An 18,174-nucleotide genomic window follows, 5' to 3' on the forward strand; every position below is an offset into this window, starting at 1 on the left:
CCACAGTCAAGGCTGCCTCTCTGACTGCCAGCTCTGTTCTAACAGTCTTAATTTTATCTATGCATTTCACTTGTTAAAAATGCATCCAGGCCAGTCCCAGTGGCTCACACCTGTAATCCCAGCACTTTGGGAATCAGAGGCAGGAAGATCGCTTGAGGCCAGCAGTTAGAGACCAGCCTGGGCAACATGGCAAAACCCCATCTCTGCTAAAAATCCAAAAAAATTAGTTGGGTGTGGTGGTGGAAGAAATATAAGCATTGTGGGCTGGGCATAGTGGCTCATGCCTGTAATCCCAGCACTTTGGGAGGCCGAGGTGGGCAGATCACTTGAGGTCAGGAGTTTGAGACCAGCCTGGCCAACATGGCAAAACCTCGTCTGTACTCAAAATTCAAAAAATAGCTGGGCGTGGTGGCGGATGCCTGTAATCCCAGCTACCTGGGAGGCTGAAGAAGGAGAATTGCTTGAACCCGGGAGGGAGAAGTTGCAGTGAGCTGAGATTGCACCACTGCACTCCAGCCTAGGAGACTGTCTCAAAAAAAAAAAAAAAAAAAAGGCATTGTGGCCGGGCACAGTGTCTCATGCCTGTAATCCCAATACTTTGGGAGGCTGAGGCCAGAGGATCACTTGAGTCCAGGAGTTTGAGACCAGCCTGGGCAACATATCAAGAGCCTATCTCTACAAAAAATTTAATAGTTAACCAGGCATGGTGGTGTGTACCTGTGGTCTCAGCTACTTGGGAGGCTGAGGCAGGAGGAATCATTGGACCCCGTAGTGCGAGGCTGCAGTGAGCTATGATGGCACCACTGCACTCCAGCCAGGGTGATAGACCCTATCTAAAAAAAAAAAAAAAAGCATTTATTATCCCTCAACTGGAGAATGGATGAACAAACTCTGGTTTGTCCATGAGAAGCAACACTGCTCAGCAGTAAAAAGGAAGGGACGTGCAATACCAGAGAGGACTCTCAGATGCTCCCTGCCGAACAACAAAGCCAGACTGCAAAGGGGATGCAGGAGAAAAAACAGAGATGGGAGAATTGAGAAAAATTACCAGAAAAGATAATGTTACATTTAGGAGGAGCCATTTTCTTTTAGTATAAAACAAATTTACCTTCAATACATTTTGTTTTATTTTGAGACGATCATGCTCTGTCACCCAGGCTGGAGTGCAGTGGCACGATCTTGGCTCACTGCAGCCTTGACCTCCTGGGCTCAAGCGATCCTCTTGCCTCAGCCTCCCAAGCAGTTAGGACGACAGGCGTATGCCACTACACCGAGGTAATTTGTTAATATTTTGTAGAGACCGGGTCTTGCTATGTTGCCAAAGCTGGTCTCAAATGATCCTCTCACCTCGGCCTCCCAAAGCGCTGGGAGTACAGGCGTGAGCTGCCGCGCCCGACCACAATACATTTTAAGAGAAAATAAGTAAATCCCTCTTTGGCATTCAGTGTACAGTTTCTTTTCACCCAAGAATGCACTTTTGACTTTATACAACAGATTCTCTTTAAACATTAAAAAAAAAAAAAAAAAAAAAAAAAGCTGTACAACTACTGTGTGACTCCACATATGTGACATTCTGGAAAAGGCAAAGCACAGAGGCCAGGCCCAGTGGCTCACGCCTGTAATCCTAGTGCTTTGGGAGGCCGAGGCAGGTGGATCACCAGAGGTCGGGAGTTCAAGACCAGACTGGCCAACATGGGGAGACCCCTCCCATTTCTACTAAAAATACCAAAATCAGACGGGGGTGGTGGCACATGCCTGCAATCCCAGATACTCAGGAGGCTGAGGCAGGAGAATCACCTGAACCCGAGAGGTGGAGGCTGCAGTGAGCTGAGATTGTGCCACTGCACTTCAGCCTGGGTGACAGAGCAAAACTCCATCTCAAAAAAAAAAAAAGCACAGAGAACAGGGGGCAGGGTCTTGGCTGCCGGGGTGATGCTGGGCAGAGGTTTCAGGTGCAAAGAGGGGGGCAGGAGAGAATTCTGGGGGATGGTGGATCTGTTATTCATCTTGATGGTGGTGGTGGTGGTTATAGGACCCTCTGCATTTGTCAAAACTCACAAAACTATAGCAAAAAAAGAGGAAATTTTACTTTATGTAAATTAGAATGCAAGTTAAAATATGAATTCACTTTTTCTTAAAATGCCTGACTAGGGGTTTAGGGAGGAAAGAAATGAGGTTGCAAGGAGCTAAAGGGAAAGTACTCGGGTCTTCAGGGTGGTGGGAACGCTGTTTCTTGGTCGTTTGCCCACGGCCCTGTCTCCGGGCCTCCCTCTCCCCTCTCTGCCAGCATTCAATGGTCACAGTGACTGAGAGACAAGGAGAGTCTTGTGGAACTCAGAAATAAATAAATAACTGTCAGTCCCAGGTCACCACGGCAACCGTGACATCACCCTGGGACCCATGTGGCTGCCACCCTTGGTGGTTTCCTGGTGTTTGTTACAGGAGCAGGGGGAGCCAGGGCTGCAGACCTGCGCCTGGTGACAGGTAGAGGGGGAGACCTTAGTGGGAGAGTAGGTTTCCCACCTTGGAGGCCGGTGCAAGCCACACCCTCACAGCTGGTCTCCAGACTCCCTGCCCAGTTGGTGGGAAGCATAAATTGGCCCGGCCTCCTGGAGGGCTTTTGGGCAGAGTCTCTCTAAATGAGTACTGTGAGGCCGGGCATGGTGGCTCATGCCTATAATCCCAGCACTTTGGGAGGCCAAGGGAGGACGATTGTTTGAGGTCAGGAGTTTGAGACCAGGCTGGACAACAGAGCAAGACCCAGTCTCTACAAAAAATTTAAAAATTAGCTGGGTGTGGTGGCATGCACCTGTAATCCCAGTTACTCAAGAGGCTGAGGCAGGAGGATTGCTTGAGCCCAGGAGTTTTGAGACCAGCCTGAGCTACATAGTGAGACTCTATCTCTACAAAAATTAAAAAATATTAGCTGGGCATGGTGGAGTGCACCTGAGGAGGGAAGATCCCTAGAGCCCAGGAATTCAAGCTTGCAGTGAGCTGTGATCACACCACTGCACTCCAGCCTGGGTGACACAGTGAGACTCTGTTTCAAAAGAAAAAGGTAAAGAGGCCAGGCGCAGTGGCTCATGCCTGTAATCCCAACACTTTGGGAGGCCGAGGTGGGAGGATTAACTGAGGTCAGGAGTTTTGAGACCAGCCTGGACAACATAGTGAGACTTCATTTCTACAAAAATAAAAATTAAAAAAAAAAAAAGTTAGCTAGGTGTGGTGGTGTGCACCTGTAATTCCAGCTACTTGGGAGGCTGAGGTGGGAGGATTGCTCGAGCCCAGGAGGTCGAGGCTACAGTGAGCTATGACAGTGGGGCCACAGAGCAAGACCCTTTCTCAAAAAACAAAAACAAAAACCAACAACAAAGGCCTGGACGCGGTGGCTCACGCCTGTAATCCCAGCACTTTAGGAACCCGAGACAGGTGGATCACTTGAGGTCAGGAGTTCGAGACCAGCCTGGCCAACATGGTGAAATCCCATCTCTACTAAAAATACAAAAAATAGCCAGGTGTGGTGGCAGGCACCTGTAATCCCAGCTACTCAGGATCTGAGGCAGGAGAATCTCTTGAACCCAGGAGGCAGAAGTTGCAGTCAGCCGAGATGGTGCCACTGCACTCCAGCCTGGGTGATAGAGCAAGACTCAGTCTCAAATTAAAAATAACTAAAAATAAAGAATAAAACAAGCACGATATGCACCTGTGTTTGTGTCCGAGGGCTGAAATCACAAGTGATCACACACCCGTGGCTTACAACAGCAGATATTTCTTCACATTGCCATAATCTCTGCTTCCAACATCACATGGTTGTCCTCCCCATGTGTCTCTGTCTTCATTTGACGTTGCCCTCTCTGTGTCTCCTTCATCTTTTTTTTTTTTTTTTTTTTTTTTTTGGAGATGGAGTCTTGCTCTTGTTGCCCAGGTTGGAGTGCAGTGGTGCCATCTTGGCTCAGTACAACCTCTGCCTCCCAGGTTCAAGTGATTCTCCTGCCTCAGCCTCCCGAGTAGTTGGAATTACAGTTACCCATCAGTATGCCTCGCTAATTTTTGTATTTTTTTTTTTAGTAGAGATGGGATTTTGCTATGTTGACCAGGCTGGTCTTGAACTTCTGACCTCAGGTGATCCACCCGCCTCTGCTTCCCAAAGTGCTGAGATTACAGGTATGAGCCACCATGGCTGGCCTGTTTCATCTTCTTAGGGAACCCTACTCATATTGGATGGGGACCCACCCTAATGCAGTCTGGCCTCACTTTTTTTTTTTCCCGAGATGGAGTCTCACTCTGTTGCCCAGGTTGGAGTGCAGTGGCACAATCCCGGCTCAGTGCAACCTCCGCCTCATGGGTTCATGCCATTCTCCTACCTCAGCCTCCCAAGTAGCTGGGACTACAGGCACCTGCCACCATGCCCGGCTAATTTTTTGTATTTTTAATAGTGATGGGGTTTCACTGTGTTAGCCAGGATGCTCTCGATCTCCTGACCTCATGATCTGCCCGCCTTGGCCTCCCAAAGTGCTGGGATTACAGGCGTGAGCCACCACACCCAACCCTGGCCTCATCTTAACTAATGAAATCTGCTCCAATCCTGGTCCCAAATGAGGTCCCCTTCTCAATACCGGGAGTTAGGGCTTCAACGTTTGAATGCTGGGAAGACATGGTTCAACCCATATCACTATTTTTGTTGTTATTACTTATTAGTTAATAAGTCAATCCTGGCCAGGTGCGGTGGTTCACGCCTGTAATCCCAGCACTTTGGGAGGCTGAGGCAGGCAGATCATGAGGTCAGGAGTTTGAGACCAACTTGGCCAACATAGTGAAACCCCCATCTCTACTAAAAATACAAAAATTAGCCGAGTGTGGTGGCATGTGCCTGTAGTTCCAGCTACTAGGGAGGCTGAGGCAGGAGAATCGCTTGAACCTGGGAGGCAGAGGTTGCAGTGAGCCGAGACAGCGCCATTGCACTCCAACCTGGGTGACAGAGCAAGACTCCATCCAAAGAAAAGAGACTCCATCTCAAAAAAACAGAAAACAAAACAAAATGAAAAACCAAACATAAGCCAGTCTTGGCCACAGGCAGCTTCCTGGCCCACCTTGAGGAAGGTGGGTGGATGGGTGGCATGTTCTGGTCTCCTGGGGAGGCTTCAATGGAGTCCCCAGGGTGGGTCCTCCATGTTCTCTGTGACTATAATTCCAGTTTTCAGTCTGCCGCTGCAAGGGTGCTGAGGCCATGGGAGATGGGACGTTGGTGTCTCTTTAGCTTGGTGCAGAAGCCTGGCCCTAGGGGTCTTAGTTTTCTCAACTGTCGAATGGGCTCAGTGTGACCCTGGTGTTGAAGTCACTTGAGTGACTGTGGAGTCACATGACCATGGAGACCCAGCTGGATGCAGGCAGACAGCAGTCACCTGAACCACTGGACCCTTGGACTCACCCAGGCACCAAGTGTCCCAGGACAAATCACAGTGTCAGTGCCTGGCAGACTCCCCTGCCCAGCTTTCACTCCTGCCCTGCCCTCACCAGCATACATGAAGCCAGCATACACAATGTGCTTCATAAATGAGCCCTGAACTATGTTAGCATAGAACTAGCACACAGAAGGTGCTCAATCAATGCCCCAGGGTCTGTACTAGCATGGAGCCAGCACACAGAAGGTGCTTAATAAATGCTTCACGAGCTGCACTTAGCATGGAGCCAGCACACAAAAGGTGGTTAATAAATGCTTCATGAACTATACTTAGCATGGAGCCAGCATATCAGAGGTGCTTAATAAATGCTCTATGAGCTGTACTTAGCATGGAGCCAGTGCACAGAAGGTGCTTAATGAACTACACTTAGCATGGAGCCAGCACACAGAAGGTGCTTAATAAATGCTCCATGAGCTGTATTTATCATGCAGCCAGCACACAGAAGGTGGTTAATAAATGCTTCATGAGCTGCACTTAGCATGGAGCCAGCACACAGAAGGTGCTCAATGAATGCTTCATGAACTGTACTTAGCATGGAGTCAGCACACAGAAGGTGCCTAATAAGTGCTCCATGAGCTGGACTTAGCATGAGGCCAGTGCACAGAAGGTGCTCAATGAATACTCCGTAACTGTACTTAACCTGGATCCAGCATACAGGAGGTGCTTAACAAATGCACCATGAGCTGTATTTAGCATCGAGCCAGCACACCAAAGATGCTTAATAAATGCTCCATGAACTGTACTTGGCACGGAGCCGGCACACAGAAGGTGTTCAACAAATGTTCCAGGGTCTTTACTAGCATGGAGCCAGCACACAGGAGGCGCTTAATAAATGCTCCATGCGCTGCACTTAGCATGGAGCCAGCACACAAAAGGTACTTAACAAATGCTTCATGAACTAGACTTAGCATGGAGCCAGCACACAAAAGGTACTTAATAAATGCTTCATGAACTATACTTAGCATGGAGCCAGCACACCAAAGGTGGTTAATAAATGCTTCATGAACTATAGTCAGCATGGAGCCAGCACACAAGGTGCTTAATAAGTGCTCCATGAACTGTACTTAGCATGAGGCCAGCATACAGAAGGTGCTCAATGAATGCTCCATAACTGTACTTAACCTGGATCCAGCATACAGGAGGTGCTTAACAAATGCTCCATGAGCTGTATTTAGCATGGAGCCAGCACACAAAAGATGCTTAATAAATGCTCCATGAGCTATACTTAGCATGGAGCCAGCACACAGAAGGTGCTCAAGGAATGTTCCAGGGTCTTTACGAGCATGGAGCCAGCACACAGGAGATGCTGAATAAATGCTCCATGAACTCCTCGTGTGACACCAGCATACAGAAAGTGCCCAATAAATGCTTAGTGCCCCATATATACTGCATGGAGTCATTTGTTCTGAACCATACACTCATTTGTTTGGAGGGCAGTCTACAAAGTAACCATCCGACATGGGGGGAAGGTTTTTGGTGTGTTTAGTGGAGTTTAACCCATTGGGTGGCTGCTGCTTGGCAACGTTCAGGTGAGCTGATTCTGAGCCTCTGTGGCCGAAGACATGCGCGCTGCTGTGGTCCCGGCTGCTGGTCTGATGGCCAGGTGTGTGCAGACCTTACCACCAGCTCTTGGATGCCTCTTTCCTTTCCAGCCAACACTTGTCTGTCTTCCCATCCTGACCTAAGTCCCCCAGCACAGACTTGCGTCAAGGCGTAACCAGACGTTGGAGTCAACCGGGGCTGGGTTGAGTCCCTTCCCACCCTGTGATCTCCTTCCCTCACCTCCCTGCCCTGTAACTTCTCCATCTGTAAAATGGCCAATAGCTCCACATGGTGCTCCAGTGAGGATTAAACAGAGGTGATAACGCTTTGAAGATTCTAAAAAGACACACAAAACATAGAAATTTTTGTTTTGTTTGTTTTGATTTGTTTTGTTTTTTGAGAAAGACTCTCTCTCTGTCGCCCAGGTTGGAGTGCAATGGTATGATCTCGGCTCACTGCAACCTCCACCTCCCTCAAGCGATTCTCCTGCCTCAGCCTCCCAAGTATCTGGGATTATAGGCACATGCCACCACTCCCAGCTAATTTTTGTATTTTTAGTAGAGATGGGGTTTCACCATGTTGACAAAGCTGGTCTCGAACTCCTGGCCTAAAGTGATTCGCCCGCCTTGGCCTCCTAAAGTGCTGGGATTACAGGCGTGAGCCACCGCACCTGGCCAGGAATGTTTATTTTTAAGATAAAGTCATGTAGCAATTGCACCTGAGCCAAGCAGAAATAAGTGCGTGTGTTCATCAAAACATGTGCCTAAAAATGTTCATGGGCCGAGTTATCCATAATGTCCCCAAACAGGAGCGTCCCCCTGCAGTGGGCTGGAGAAGTCACTTGTGGTCTGTTCACCCAGTGGAATACGATACAGCCATGAAAACTACCAGTTGCTGCACCCCAAAATGTGGACGAATCTCACAAAAATCACGTTAAGCAAAAGAAGCCAGACACAAAACAGCGTGTTCTGTATGAGTTCATTGAGCAAGTTCAAGAACAGGGGAAACAAATCCAAGATGACAATGGCAGAGGGTGGTTTCCCTGGGGAAAAGGTACCCATGGGAGGGGGCACTGGGCACTTTCTTGGGGGTGAGAAGTGAGCCGTAGCTCTTCCTGGATGGTGGTTGTGTGGGTCTATGCATCTGTAAAAATCCTTCGAGCTGAGCCCTTGCAGAGCTATATTGTTCGTAAGTTGTACTTAGAGAGAATAAAAAACAGGAAATGAGGCCAGAAGCGGTGGCTCACGCCTGTAATCTCAGCACTTTGGGAAAGCCAAGGTGGGAGGATCGCTTGAGCCCAGGGGTTCGGGACCAGCCTGGGCAACATGATAAAACCCTGTCTCTATAAAAAGTAAAAAAAATATTTAGCCGGGCATGGTAGATTGTGCCTGTAGTCCCAGCATCTCAGGAGGCTGAGACGGGAGGATTGCTTGAGCCCAGGAGGTGGACACAGCAGTGAGCCATGATTGCACCACTGCACTCCAGCCTGAGTGACAGAGTGAGACCCTTTGTAAAAAAAAAAAAAAAAAAAAAAGGCCGGGCGTGGTGGCTCAGGCCTGTAATCCCAGCACGTTGGAAGGCTGAGGTGGGCGGATCACCTGAGGTCAGGAGTTCGAGACCAGCCAACATGGTGAAACCCCATCTCTACTAAAAATACAAGAATTATCTGGGCTTGGTGGCCCACGCCCAGCTACTCAGGAAGCTGAGGCAAGAGAATTGCTTGATCTCGGGAGGCAGAGGTTGCAGTGAGCCGAGATCACGCTACTACACTCCAGTCTTTTGACAGAGCGAGACTCCGTCTGGAAAAAAAAAAGCAAATGAAGAGAATGCCACATTTAGCATTTAGCAAAATTTTGTAACAAACACCACACAGGGGATTAGGCACAAAATATTGGATAACCCAAAACCATGTAATGATCAGAAAGAGTGAGGGAGGGGAGGGAAGAGGAGGGGGGATAGGAAAATGGAGGAGCGCTCTTCTTTTCCTACCAGTAGGAAGGGAGGTCTTCAGGCTTCCTGGGAATTCAGATGGCACCTCTTCCCCAGCAGAGCTTTCTGGAATTCTCCCTCTGGAACTCTCCCTTTCCTTCCAGGTTCATGAACCACCGAGTCCCTGCCCACAAGAGGTACCAGCCCACAGAGTATGAACATGCGGCCAACTGTGCCACCCATGCTGTGAGTTGGCTTTTGGGGGGTTCAGGGCTGAGATGGGGACACTTCCAGAGAGGGGGGTGGGGGAAGGCAACTCCTTCACGTATGTCCCAAGTGGCCCATTCCTCGCGTCTTCTGTGGCCCTCAGGCCCTCAGGCCCTCAGAAGAGTGAGTGCGTCTCGAGGGAAGGCCACTGGGGTAAATTGGGCTGCAGTGCTGGGCGTGCCTCTGTCTTGCTCTAAGAACCTTTGATGGGGTCGGGCATGGTGGCTCACGCCTGTAATCCCAGTACTTTGGAAGCCTGAGGCGGGCAGATCTCCTGAGGTCCGCATCTCTACTAAAAACAGAAAAATTAGCCGGATGTGGTGGCAGGCACCTGTAACCCCAGCTACTCGGGAGGCTGAGACAGGGGAATCGCTTGAATCCAGGAGTCAGAGGTTGCAGTGAGCCGAGATCGTGCCATTGCACTCCAGCCTGGGTGACAGAGCAAGACCCTGTCTCAAAAACAAACAAACAGAAGAGAACCTTCGATGGCTCCCTCGTACCTAGTACGGCATCCTGTCACTCTAGCAAGCTCCCAGCCTGTCTGGCCACGCACCTCCCACCAGCACGCTCTTGCTCTCAGCCTCAAGCACTTGAATCTGTCACTGTTTCATAAATAGAAGACATGACTCCGTGCCTTTGCATGCGCTGTTCCCGCTGCCTGGCATACTTCTCGTCTCCACTCCAACCCTGGCTATGAAACCCTTTCCATCATTCACAAGCCTTGCTGAAATGTTCTCCAACAAAGTCTTCGCCTCTGCCCAGATGCTGGGAAGCTCTGAGCCGGTGCCTGCCTCCCCAGCCATTGTAGCCCTCACGGCCCAGCACCATGCTAGCTGGAATGTACCAGTCCATCGCACATTCATTCAGCAAACAGTTCCTGGGTACCCTCAAGGCAGCAGGCAGTGCTCCAGGCCCTGGCAATGCAGACATGAGTTCAAACAGAATCCCTGCTGGATTCTTTGGTATCTCAGGACATCTCAGCACACCTGGCACAGGGAGGTGACCAGATAGCCTGTGTGGAGGTGAATTAATTCTCAAACCCCCCACCTTGACCTGTTCGACCCCAGGGTCTATTGTGTGTTTGGCCTGAGCCCAGGGCTTTCACGACGAGCCGCCGGTGTAGTAGAAAGGAGTGGCTAGTGCTGATTTGAACTTTGTGTGTGCCAGGACCACACTGGGTTCTTTTTTTTGAGACGGAGTCTCACTCTGTCCCCCAGGCTGGAGTGCAGTGGTGCGATCTCGGCTCACTGTAATCTCCACCTCCCGGGTTCACGCCATTCTCCTGCCTCAGCCTCCCGAGTAGGTGGGACTACAGGCACCTGCCACCAAGCTCGGCTAATTTTTTGTGTGTGTTTTTAGTAGAGACGGGGTTTCACCGTGTTAGCCAGAATGGTTTCGATCTCCTGACCACGTGATCCACCTGCCTTGGCCTCCCATAGTGCTGGGATTACAGGCGTGAGCTGCCGCGCCCGGCCCACACTGGGTTCTAAGTTCGCAATTTCTCAGTCAGTCCCTTTTGAGCAGGTGCTCTGCTGAGCAGAGACTGGTTCTCACTGGCTTACCTCTGAAGCCCCATGCTGTGTGCATAGTAGGGACTCGGAAAATATTTAAGAATGACCACATGACTGCCTCTTTTGCAAGGGAAGAAACTGAGGCTTGGGTGAGAGAATCTGCCCAAAGCCGCAAGCTAATTTATGGACACAAGTCTACACTGCATCCCAAAAAGTAAAGCTCTAGGAAGAGAAGACCTGCTTTTGAATCCCAGCTCCATCATTTAGTGGTCCTGAGCCTCAGTTTCCTTATCTGTAGAATGGGCATCATAAGAGCCAAGGGTGGCCGTGAGTGTTGCTCAAGGCACCATGTTGGCACAATGTGGGCACATTGACGAGTGTGTTTCTTTTCCAGCGTACTCTTAAGGAAAGAGGTGCTGAACTGGCCGGGCGCAGTGACTCACGCCTGTAATCCCAGCACTTTGGGAGGCTGAGGCTGGTAGATCACTTGAGGTTGGGAGTTCGAGACCAGCCTGGCCAACACGATGAAATCCGATCTGTACTAAAAATACAAAAATTAGCTGGGTGTGGTGGTGTGCACCTGTAATCCCAGCTACTGTGGAGGCTGAGGCAGGAGAATCGCTTGAACCCAGGAGGCGGAGGCTGCAGTGAGCTGAGATTGTGCCACTTTACTCCAGTTGAGTGCAGAACAGAATGAGTGAGACTCATTAAAAAAAAAGAAGAAGTGCTGACTTGATCCTGCCATCATACCTGGGAGAAGCTGTGAGGCTGGGGACAAAAACCTATTTATGATCTCCTCTGGCCACTATAAACACAAAGCATCTCATAGTCCAGCAGGCTGCAGGAAGTGGGTGACTGAGTCACAGGTACCAGGCTCCTGCTGTGAACTCATTCATTTATCGGATGCACCCTCACTTAGCACCTATGAGCATAGCCTGAGGACAGGGTGATGGGCACGTATCATTTCATTGCTGAGGACATGTCCTGTGCTCACAGGTTTGTGGAATGAATGAATGAGTGAGTGAGCAACTGAATGAATACCAGGCATGGTAGGTGATCACAAAAGAGCACAAAATAGGAGCCAGGCGCAGTGGCATGTGTCTGTAGTCCCAGCTACTCAGGAGGCCAAGGCAAGAGGATCACGTGAGCCCAGGAGGTCGAGGCTGCAGTGAGCTGTGATTGTACCACTGCACTCCAGCCTGGGCAACAGAGAGACTCCATCTCTAAAAAAATAAAACAAAATATTTTAAAATAACACAAAACATAATCAGAGTCTACAGCCTAATGGCAAAGATGTCTCCAAATTATGAAGTAGCATGAGATAGATGCTGTTTATTTATTTATTTTTTTGAGATGGAGTATTGCTGGGACTACAGGCGTGCGCCACCACGTCTGGCTAATTTTTGTATTTTTGGTAGAGGCCAGGTTTCACCCTGTTGGCCAGTCTGGTCTCAAACTCCTGGCCTCAAGAGATCTACTCATTTCGGCCTCCCAAAGTGCTGGGATTACAGGCGTGAGCCGCCACACTCGTCGAGTTGCTCTTTATTTTTTAAGATGACATAATAAGATTAACGAAAGTGATTTTTTTTTCTTTTTTCTTTTTCTTTTTGTTTTTTCTTTTTTTGAGACAGAGTCTTACTCTGTCACCCAGGTTGGAGTGTGGTGGCGCAATCTTGGCTCACTGCAACCTCTGCCTCCCAGGTTGAAGCAGTTCTCCTGCCTCAGCCTCCCGAGTAGCTGGAATTACAGGCACAAGCCACCATGCCTACCTAATTTATGTATTTTTAGTGGAGTTGGGGTTTTACCATGTTGGCCACACTGGTCTTGAACTCCTGACCTCGGGTGATCCTCCTGGCCTTGGCCCCCCAGAGTGCTGGAATTACAGGTGTGAACCACTGCACCTGGCCAGAAATGATTTTTTAAAGTTATAATTCCATCGCCTACAGCAAGACTTCTATCTTCCCTGTTGATTTTCAGTCTGTCATGCGCAGATGGACATGTATGTAGGTGGCTGACGGCCTCTTATTAAGGAGCCATCCCATTCTGGTGCATTGCTGTTGACCTGTCCCCATCCGGCGCCCAGCCTGGATGTCGGGGAGGCTAGCAGGACACCTCCTTCCTTTGGGACTCACCTGGGCTGATTTTGCCGACAGATTGCTTTTCAGTGAGTCCTGGAGGATGCACGTTGTTGGGGCTGAATTTTCACTGCCTACTTTTCTTTAAAAAATGTTTAAAATTATTTATTTCTTTTGAGACAGAGTCTCTCTCTGTCGCCCAAGCTGGAGTGCAGTGGCGTGATCGTGGCTCAGAGCAGCCTCCACCTCCTGGGTTTAAGCGATTCTCCTGCCTCAGCCTCCTGACTAGCAGGGATACAGGCACCTGCCACCACGCCTGGCTGTTTTTTTTTTTTTAAAGTAGAGACAGGGTTTTGTCATGTTGGCCAGGCTGGTCTCGAACTCCTGACCTCAAGTGATCCACCCACCTTGGCCTCCCAAAGTGCTGGCATTACAGGTGTGAGCCACTGCACCAGGCCCTGACTTGCCCACTTCTTCCCAAAAGGGCTCTTCCAGCATTCCTTCCTTCCTACCTGCCTCCCTGCCTGCCTTCAGTATATATTTGTTAGGTGCCCACCATGCACTGGTGACCCTGTGCAGCTCGTGTTGTGTGGGGGAAATAATGATTAAGTAAGTCTATCATAGAAGATGTGGAAGCTGCCAGGGAGAGAGGGCACCAGGTGCTATAGACAACAGGAGAAGCCTGCGTCAGTCAAAGGACAGGGCAGGTGCTCCTACCAGAGTGATATTAACCAGCTGCTGAAGGATGACTAAGAGCCAGTCTCCCAGAGAGTGGAGGGAACAGCATGTTGAGGACAAGGGAACCGCATGTGCAGAGCCCCCGAGGCAGGAAAGTGTTGGGACAACTGGACAAAGGCCAGGAAGGCCAAGGCATAGTGACTTGGGCAGAGCAGGAGGGAGAGTAGGGAAAAGCAGAGTAGAGGGGCTGGGAAGGGCCAGGCCACGCACCTATAAAGGCAGAGGATTTGGAGATTCCATTCTCTCCAGTGAATCATGGTGGACCATCCACTACTTAAAAATAAATTTTTTTTTGAGATGGAGTCTTGCTCTGTCACCAGGCTGGCGTGCAGTGGCACGATCTCAGCTCACTGCAATCTCCACCTCCCGGGTTCAAGCAATTCTCCTGTCTCAGCCTTCTGAGTAGCTGGGATTACAGGCACGTGCCACCATGCCTGGCTAATTTTTTGTATTTTTTAGTGGAGACAGGGGTTTCACCATATTGGCCAGGCTGGTCTCGATCTCCTGACCTCGTGATCCACCCGCCTCGGCCTCCCAAAGTGCTGGGATTGCAGGTGTGAGCCACCGCGCCCGGCCACCATCCACTATTTAAACCCGTTTACAAACTGAATGGTACCTGGGTGCCTGTGCTGCTCAGGGCTGGGCTCTTCCTTCAGGGCAGTCCAAGCAGATGAGGTCAGGACATCAGTGATGATGACGTGTGACACGTGGCACATCATACTTCTCTGTGTAGTGGCCCAGAGAGGGGCTGGGGTGTGATGGGGGCGGCCACTCCCTGGGACGTGGTCTTTGACCATTTCGTACATGGACCCCTTTGAGATATTTGAATCAAGTATCTAGACCTGCACTGTCCAGGTTGGCAGCCACTGGCCCCATGTGGCTGTTGAAATTGACACCTGAGGCTGGGAATGGTGGCTCACACCTATAATCCCAGTCCTTTGGAGGCCAAGGTGGGAGGATCGCCTGAGGTTAGGAGTTCAAGACCAGCCTGGGCCTTATAGCCAGACCCCATCTCTATAAAAAATGTAAACATTGGCCAGTTATGGTGGTGTGCGCCTGTAGTCCCAGCTACTTGGGAGGCCAAGGTGGGAGGGTCACTTGAGCCCAGGAAGTCGAGGCTGCAGTGAACTGTGATTGCACCACTGCACTCCAGCCTGGGGGAGGAAGGAAGGAAGGGAGGGAGGGAGGGAGGCAGGGAGGGAGGAAGGAAGGAAGGAAGAAAGGAAGGAAGGAAGGATGGGAGGGAGGAGAAAGAGGAAAGGAAAAGAGAAAGAAAAGAAAAAAAGGAAAGGAAAGGAAAGAAAAGGGGAAAGGGGAAAAGGGAAAGGAAAGGAAGGAAAGAACGGAGGAAGGAAGGAAGGATGGAAGGATGAAAGGAAAGAAGGAAAGGAAAGGAAGGAGGGAGGAAAGGAAGGAAGGAAGCAAGGAAGGAAGGAAGGAAGGAAGGAAGGAAGGAAATTTACACTTGAATCCATTAAAGTAAAATAAAATGATTCCATTCTTCAGTGGCACTGACCACATTTCAAGAGACGAGTGCTGCCACCCTGGGCAGCTCAGCCGGGGAAGGGGCAGGAGGCGTGCTCTGAGCCGCCCAGCTGCTGCACCTGTCCCCGCCGTCCCTGCCCCTCCAGTTCTGGATCATCCCCAGCATCCTGGGCAGCTCCAACCTCTACTTCCTGTCGGACGACGACTGGGAGACCATCTCCGCCTGGATCTACGGCCTTGGCCTCTGCGGCCTCTTCGTGGTGTCCACCGTGTTTCACACCATCTCCTGGAAGAAGAGCCACCTCAGGTGCCTCCTGCCCAGAGGGGACCCATGCCGGGTAGGGGGTCGGGGCAGGGGGACCCATGGCGGCCTGGGGGGTGAACCAGGACATCCAGTCTACCTTGGGACATTCTCTGCTGAGCTGGGAGGGGCTGGGGGAGGTGACCCACAGGCTGGCTTTGCAGGAGGCACAAACCCTGCCTTACACAGGCTGCAGTTGGGTCTCTTTGGGGCAGACCACCTCGCCCAGGGGAGCTTGGTTTGCTCACTTATTTTATTTTATTTTTATTTTTTGAGATAGAGTCTCACTCTGCAGCCCAGGCAGGAGTGCAGTGGTGCTATCTCAGCTCATTGCAACCTTTGCTTCCTGGGTTCAGGCAATTCTCCTGCCTCAGCCTCCTGAGTAGCTGGGACTGCAGTGTGTACCACCACATCCAGCCAAATTTTGTATTTTGTATTTTGTATTTTTTTTTTTTTTTTTTTGGTAGAGATGGAGTTTCTCCATGTTGGCCAGGCTGGTCTCAAACTCCTGACCTCAGATGGTCCACCTACCTTGGCCTCCCAAAGTGTTGGGATTACAGGCATGAACCACTGTGCCTGGCCAACACTGTGCCTGGCCAACTTTTTTTTTTTTTTTGAGAAAGAGTCTCAATCTGTTGCCCAGGCTGGAGTGCAGTGGTAGAGTCTCAGTTCACTGTAGCCTCCACCTCCAGCTATCCTCCTGCCTCAGCTTCCTGAGGCGCTGAGATCACAGGTGTGTGCCATCATACCTGGCTAATTTTTGTATCTTTTTGTAGAGATGAGGTTTCACCATGTTGCCCAGGCTGGTCTCCAACTCATGGGCTCTAGTGATGCACCCGCCTCAGTCTCCCAAAGTGCTGGGGTTTCAGGGATGAGCCTTCACGCCTGGCTTGGTTTGCTCGCTTCTGAGAGGAACAAGAGAAAAGTGCTTGCTGGCTGCTGGGGTGGTCATGACGGGCCAGCTCCCCTCTGGGCTTTGTTCCAGGCATGCTACACACGCCATTCCCTAATCTTTTCAATAATTCTGCAGTGTAGGCATTAGAATCCCTGAGTTTTACATTTTTTACTTTTTATTTATTTATTTTTTTTGAGATGGGGTCTCACTCTGTCACCCAGGCTGGAGTGTGGTAACAGTTCATCTCAATTCACCTCCACTTCCAGGGCTCAAGGGGTCCTCCTATCTCAGCCTCCTGAGTAGCTGGGACTACAGGCATGTACCACCACATTTAGCTAATTTTATGTATTTCTTGTAGAGATGAGGTTTCATCTTGTTGCCCAGGCTGGTCTTGAATTCCTAGGTTCAGGCGATCTGCTCTCCTTGGCCTCCCAAAGTGCTGGGATTACAAATGTGAGCCACTGTGTCTGGCTAGTTTTGATTAAAAAAAAAAAAAATTACAGTGAGGCCGAGCAAGGTGGCTCATGCCTGAAATCCCAACATTTTGGGTGGCTGAGGTGGAAGGATCACTTGAAGTCAAGAGTTTGAAACCAGCCTGGCCAACATGGTGAAACCCTGTCTCTACTAAAAATACAGAAATTAGCCAGGCATGGTGTTGACACACACCCATAATCCCAGCTACTCAGGGGGCTGAGGCACGAGAATCGCTCGAACCTGGTAGGCAGAGGTTGCAGTGAGCTGAGATAGTGCCACTGCACTCCGGCTTGGGCAACAGAGTGAGAGTCTGTCTAAAAAAAAAAAAGAAAAAGAAAAGAAAGAAAGAAAGAAAAGAAAAAGAAAAAGAAAAGAAACCTTATTTACTCAAGGTTGCATAGCAGCCACATTCAACCCAAACTGACTCTAGCGATCCAGGTCCCCCATAGAGCTGTATGCTGCTCCCTTTAATTTCTAGGAAGACATGCAGTTGAGCCGTGCATACAATCGTTTATCAAATTTGTTCAGGGCTGCACTTTGCTAGACAGAACCACAGTTTGTACGGGTCAGTGATTGCTTTGTAACGAAGTATGCCAGAGCATTGTGGCTTAAAAAAACAAGAAACACTTATTCTCTCTCAAAGCCTCAAGGGGTTAGGAATTTGAGAGCTTTAGCTGTGTGGCTCCAGTCCGTGGTGTTTCCTGTAGTCAGAGGTTGGCTGGGGTTGCTGTCATCTGATGGCTTGACTGGGGCTGGAGAGTCTAAGCCCCCTCACTTGGCTGGTGAGCTAGTGCTGGGTTGTAGTGTGGCTGCGTCTTCACAGCCACATGGGAGCTTGTTTCCCCCAAACTTAGCAACTTAACAGAACAAGGCAGAAGCTGTAATGTCTTTTATGATCTGGCCTTAGGAACCATACACCATGATTTCTGCAATGTCCTAGTGATTCCCTGAATTTATCTTATTTGTTTTTGGAGGGGAGGGTCCCAGTGTGTGAATACCAGGGGTGTGACTCATTGGGCACCACTGTGGTGGTTGGCACCATGACACTCCCATGTATTGAGGGTTATCGCTCACTATACAAGGTAAGGTCATCATAAAAATGGCTGTTTATTTATTTTTATTATGTATGTATGTATGTATGTATTTATTTATTTTGAGATAGAGTTTCACTATTTTGACCAAGCTGGAGTGCAATGGCATGATCTTGACTTACTGCAACCTCCGCCTCCCAGGCTCAAGCAATCCTCCTGCCTCAGCTTCCCTAGTCGCTGGGATTACAGGCACTCACCACCAGGCCCAGCTAATATTTTGCATTTTTAATAGAAATGGGGTTTCACCATGTTAGCCAGGCTGGTCTCAAACTCCTCACCTCAGGTGATCTCCTACCTTGGCCTCCCTAAGTGCTGGTATTACAAGCATGAGCCACCGCACCCGGTCAAAACAGCTAATATTTATTGAGCACTTACTATATACTGTGCTGAGTATTAGCTAATTT

The 18,174-nt window shown here is 49.8% G+C and overlaps 1 protein-coding gene across 1 annotated transcript in view; it reads left to right on the plus strand.

Moving 5' to 3' along the window:
* The window catches only part of MMD2 (monocyte to macrophage differentiation associated 2), a 61,346-nt gene that overhangs the window by 23,800 nt on the left and 19,372 nt on the right, over window positions 1–18,174 (plus strand). Inside the window, exons 2-3 of the mRNA XM_008018801.2 lie at window positions 9,098–9,179; window positions 15,156–15,316. Coding sequence (XP_008016992.1) covers window positions 9,098–9,179; window positions 15,156–15,316 — 243 coding nt within the window. The remainder of the gene's footprint in view (window positions 1–9,097; window positions 9,180–15,155; window positions 15,317–18,174) is intronic.

This window comes from Chlorocebus sabaeus, chromosome 28 (assembly GCF_047675955.1).
Source record: "Chlorocebus sabaeus isolate Y175 chromosome 28, mChlSab1.0.hap1, whole genome shotgun sequence".
In the NCBI taxonomy this organism is placed as follows: domain Eukaryota; kingdom Metazoa; phylum Chordata; class Mammalia; order Primates; family Cercopithecidae; genus Chlorocebus; species Chlorocebus sabaeus.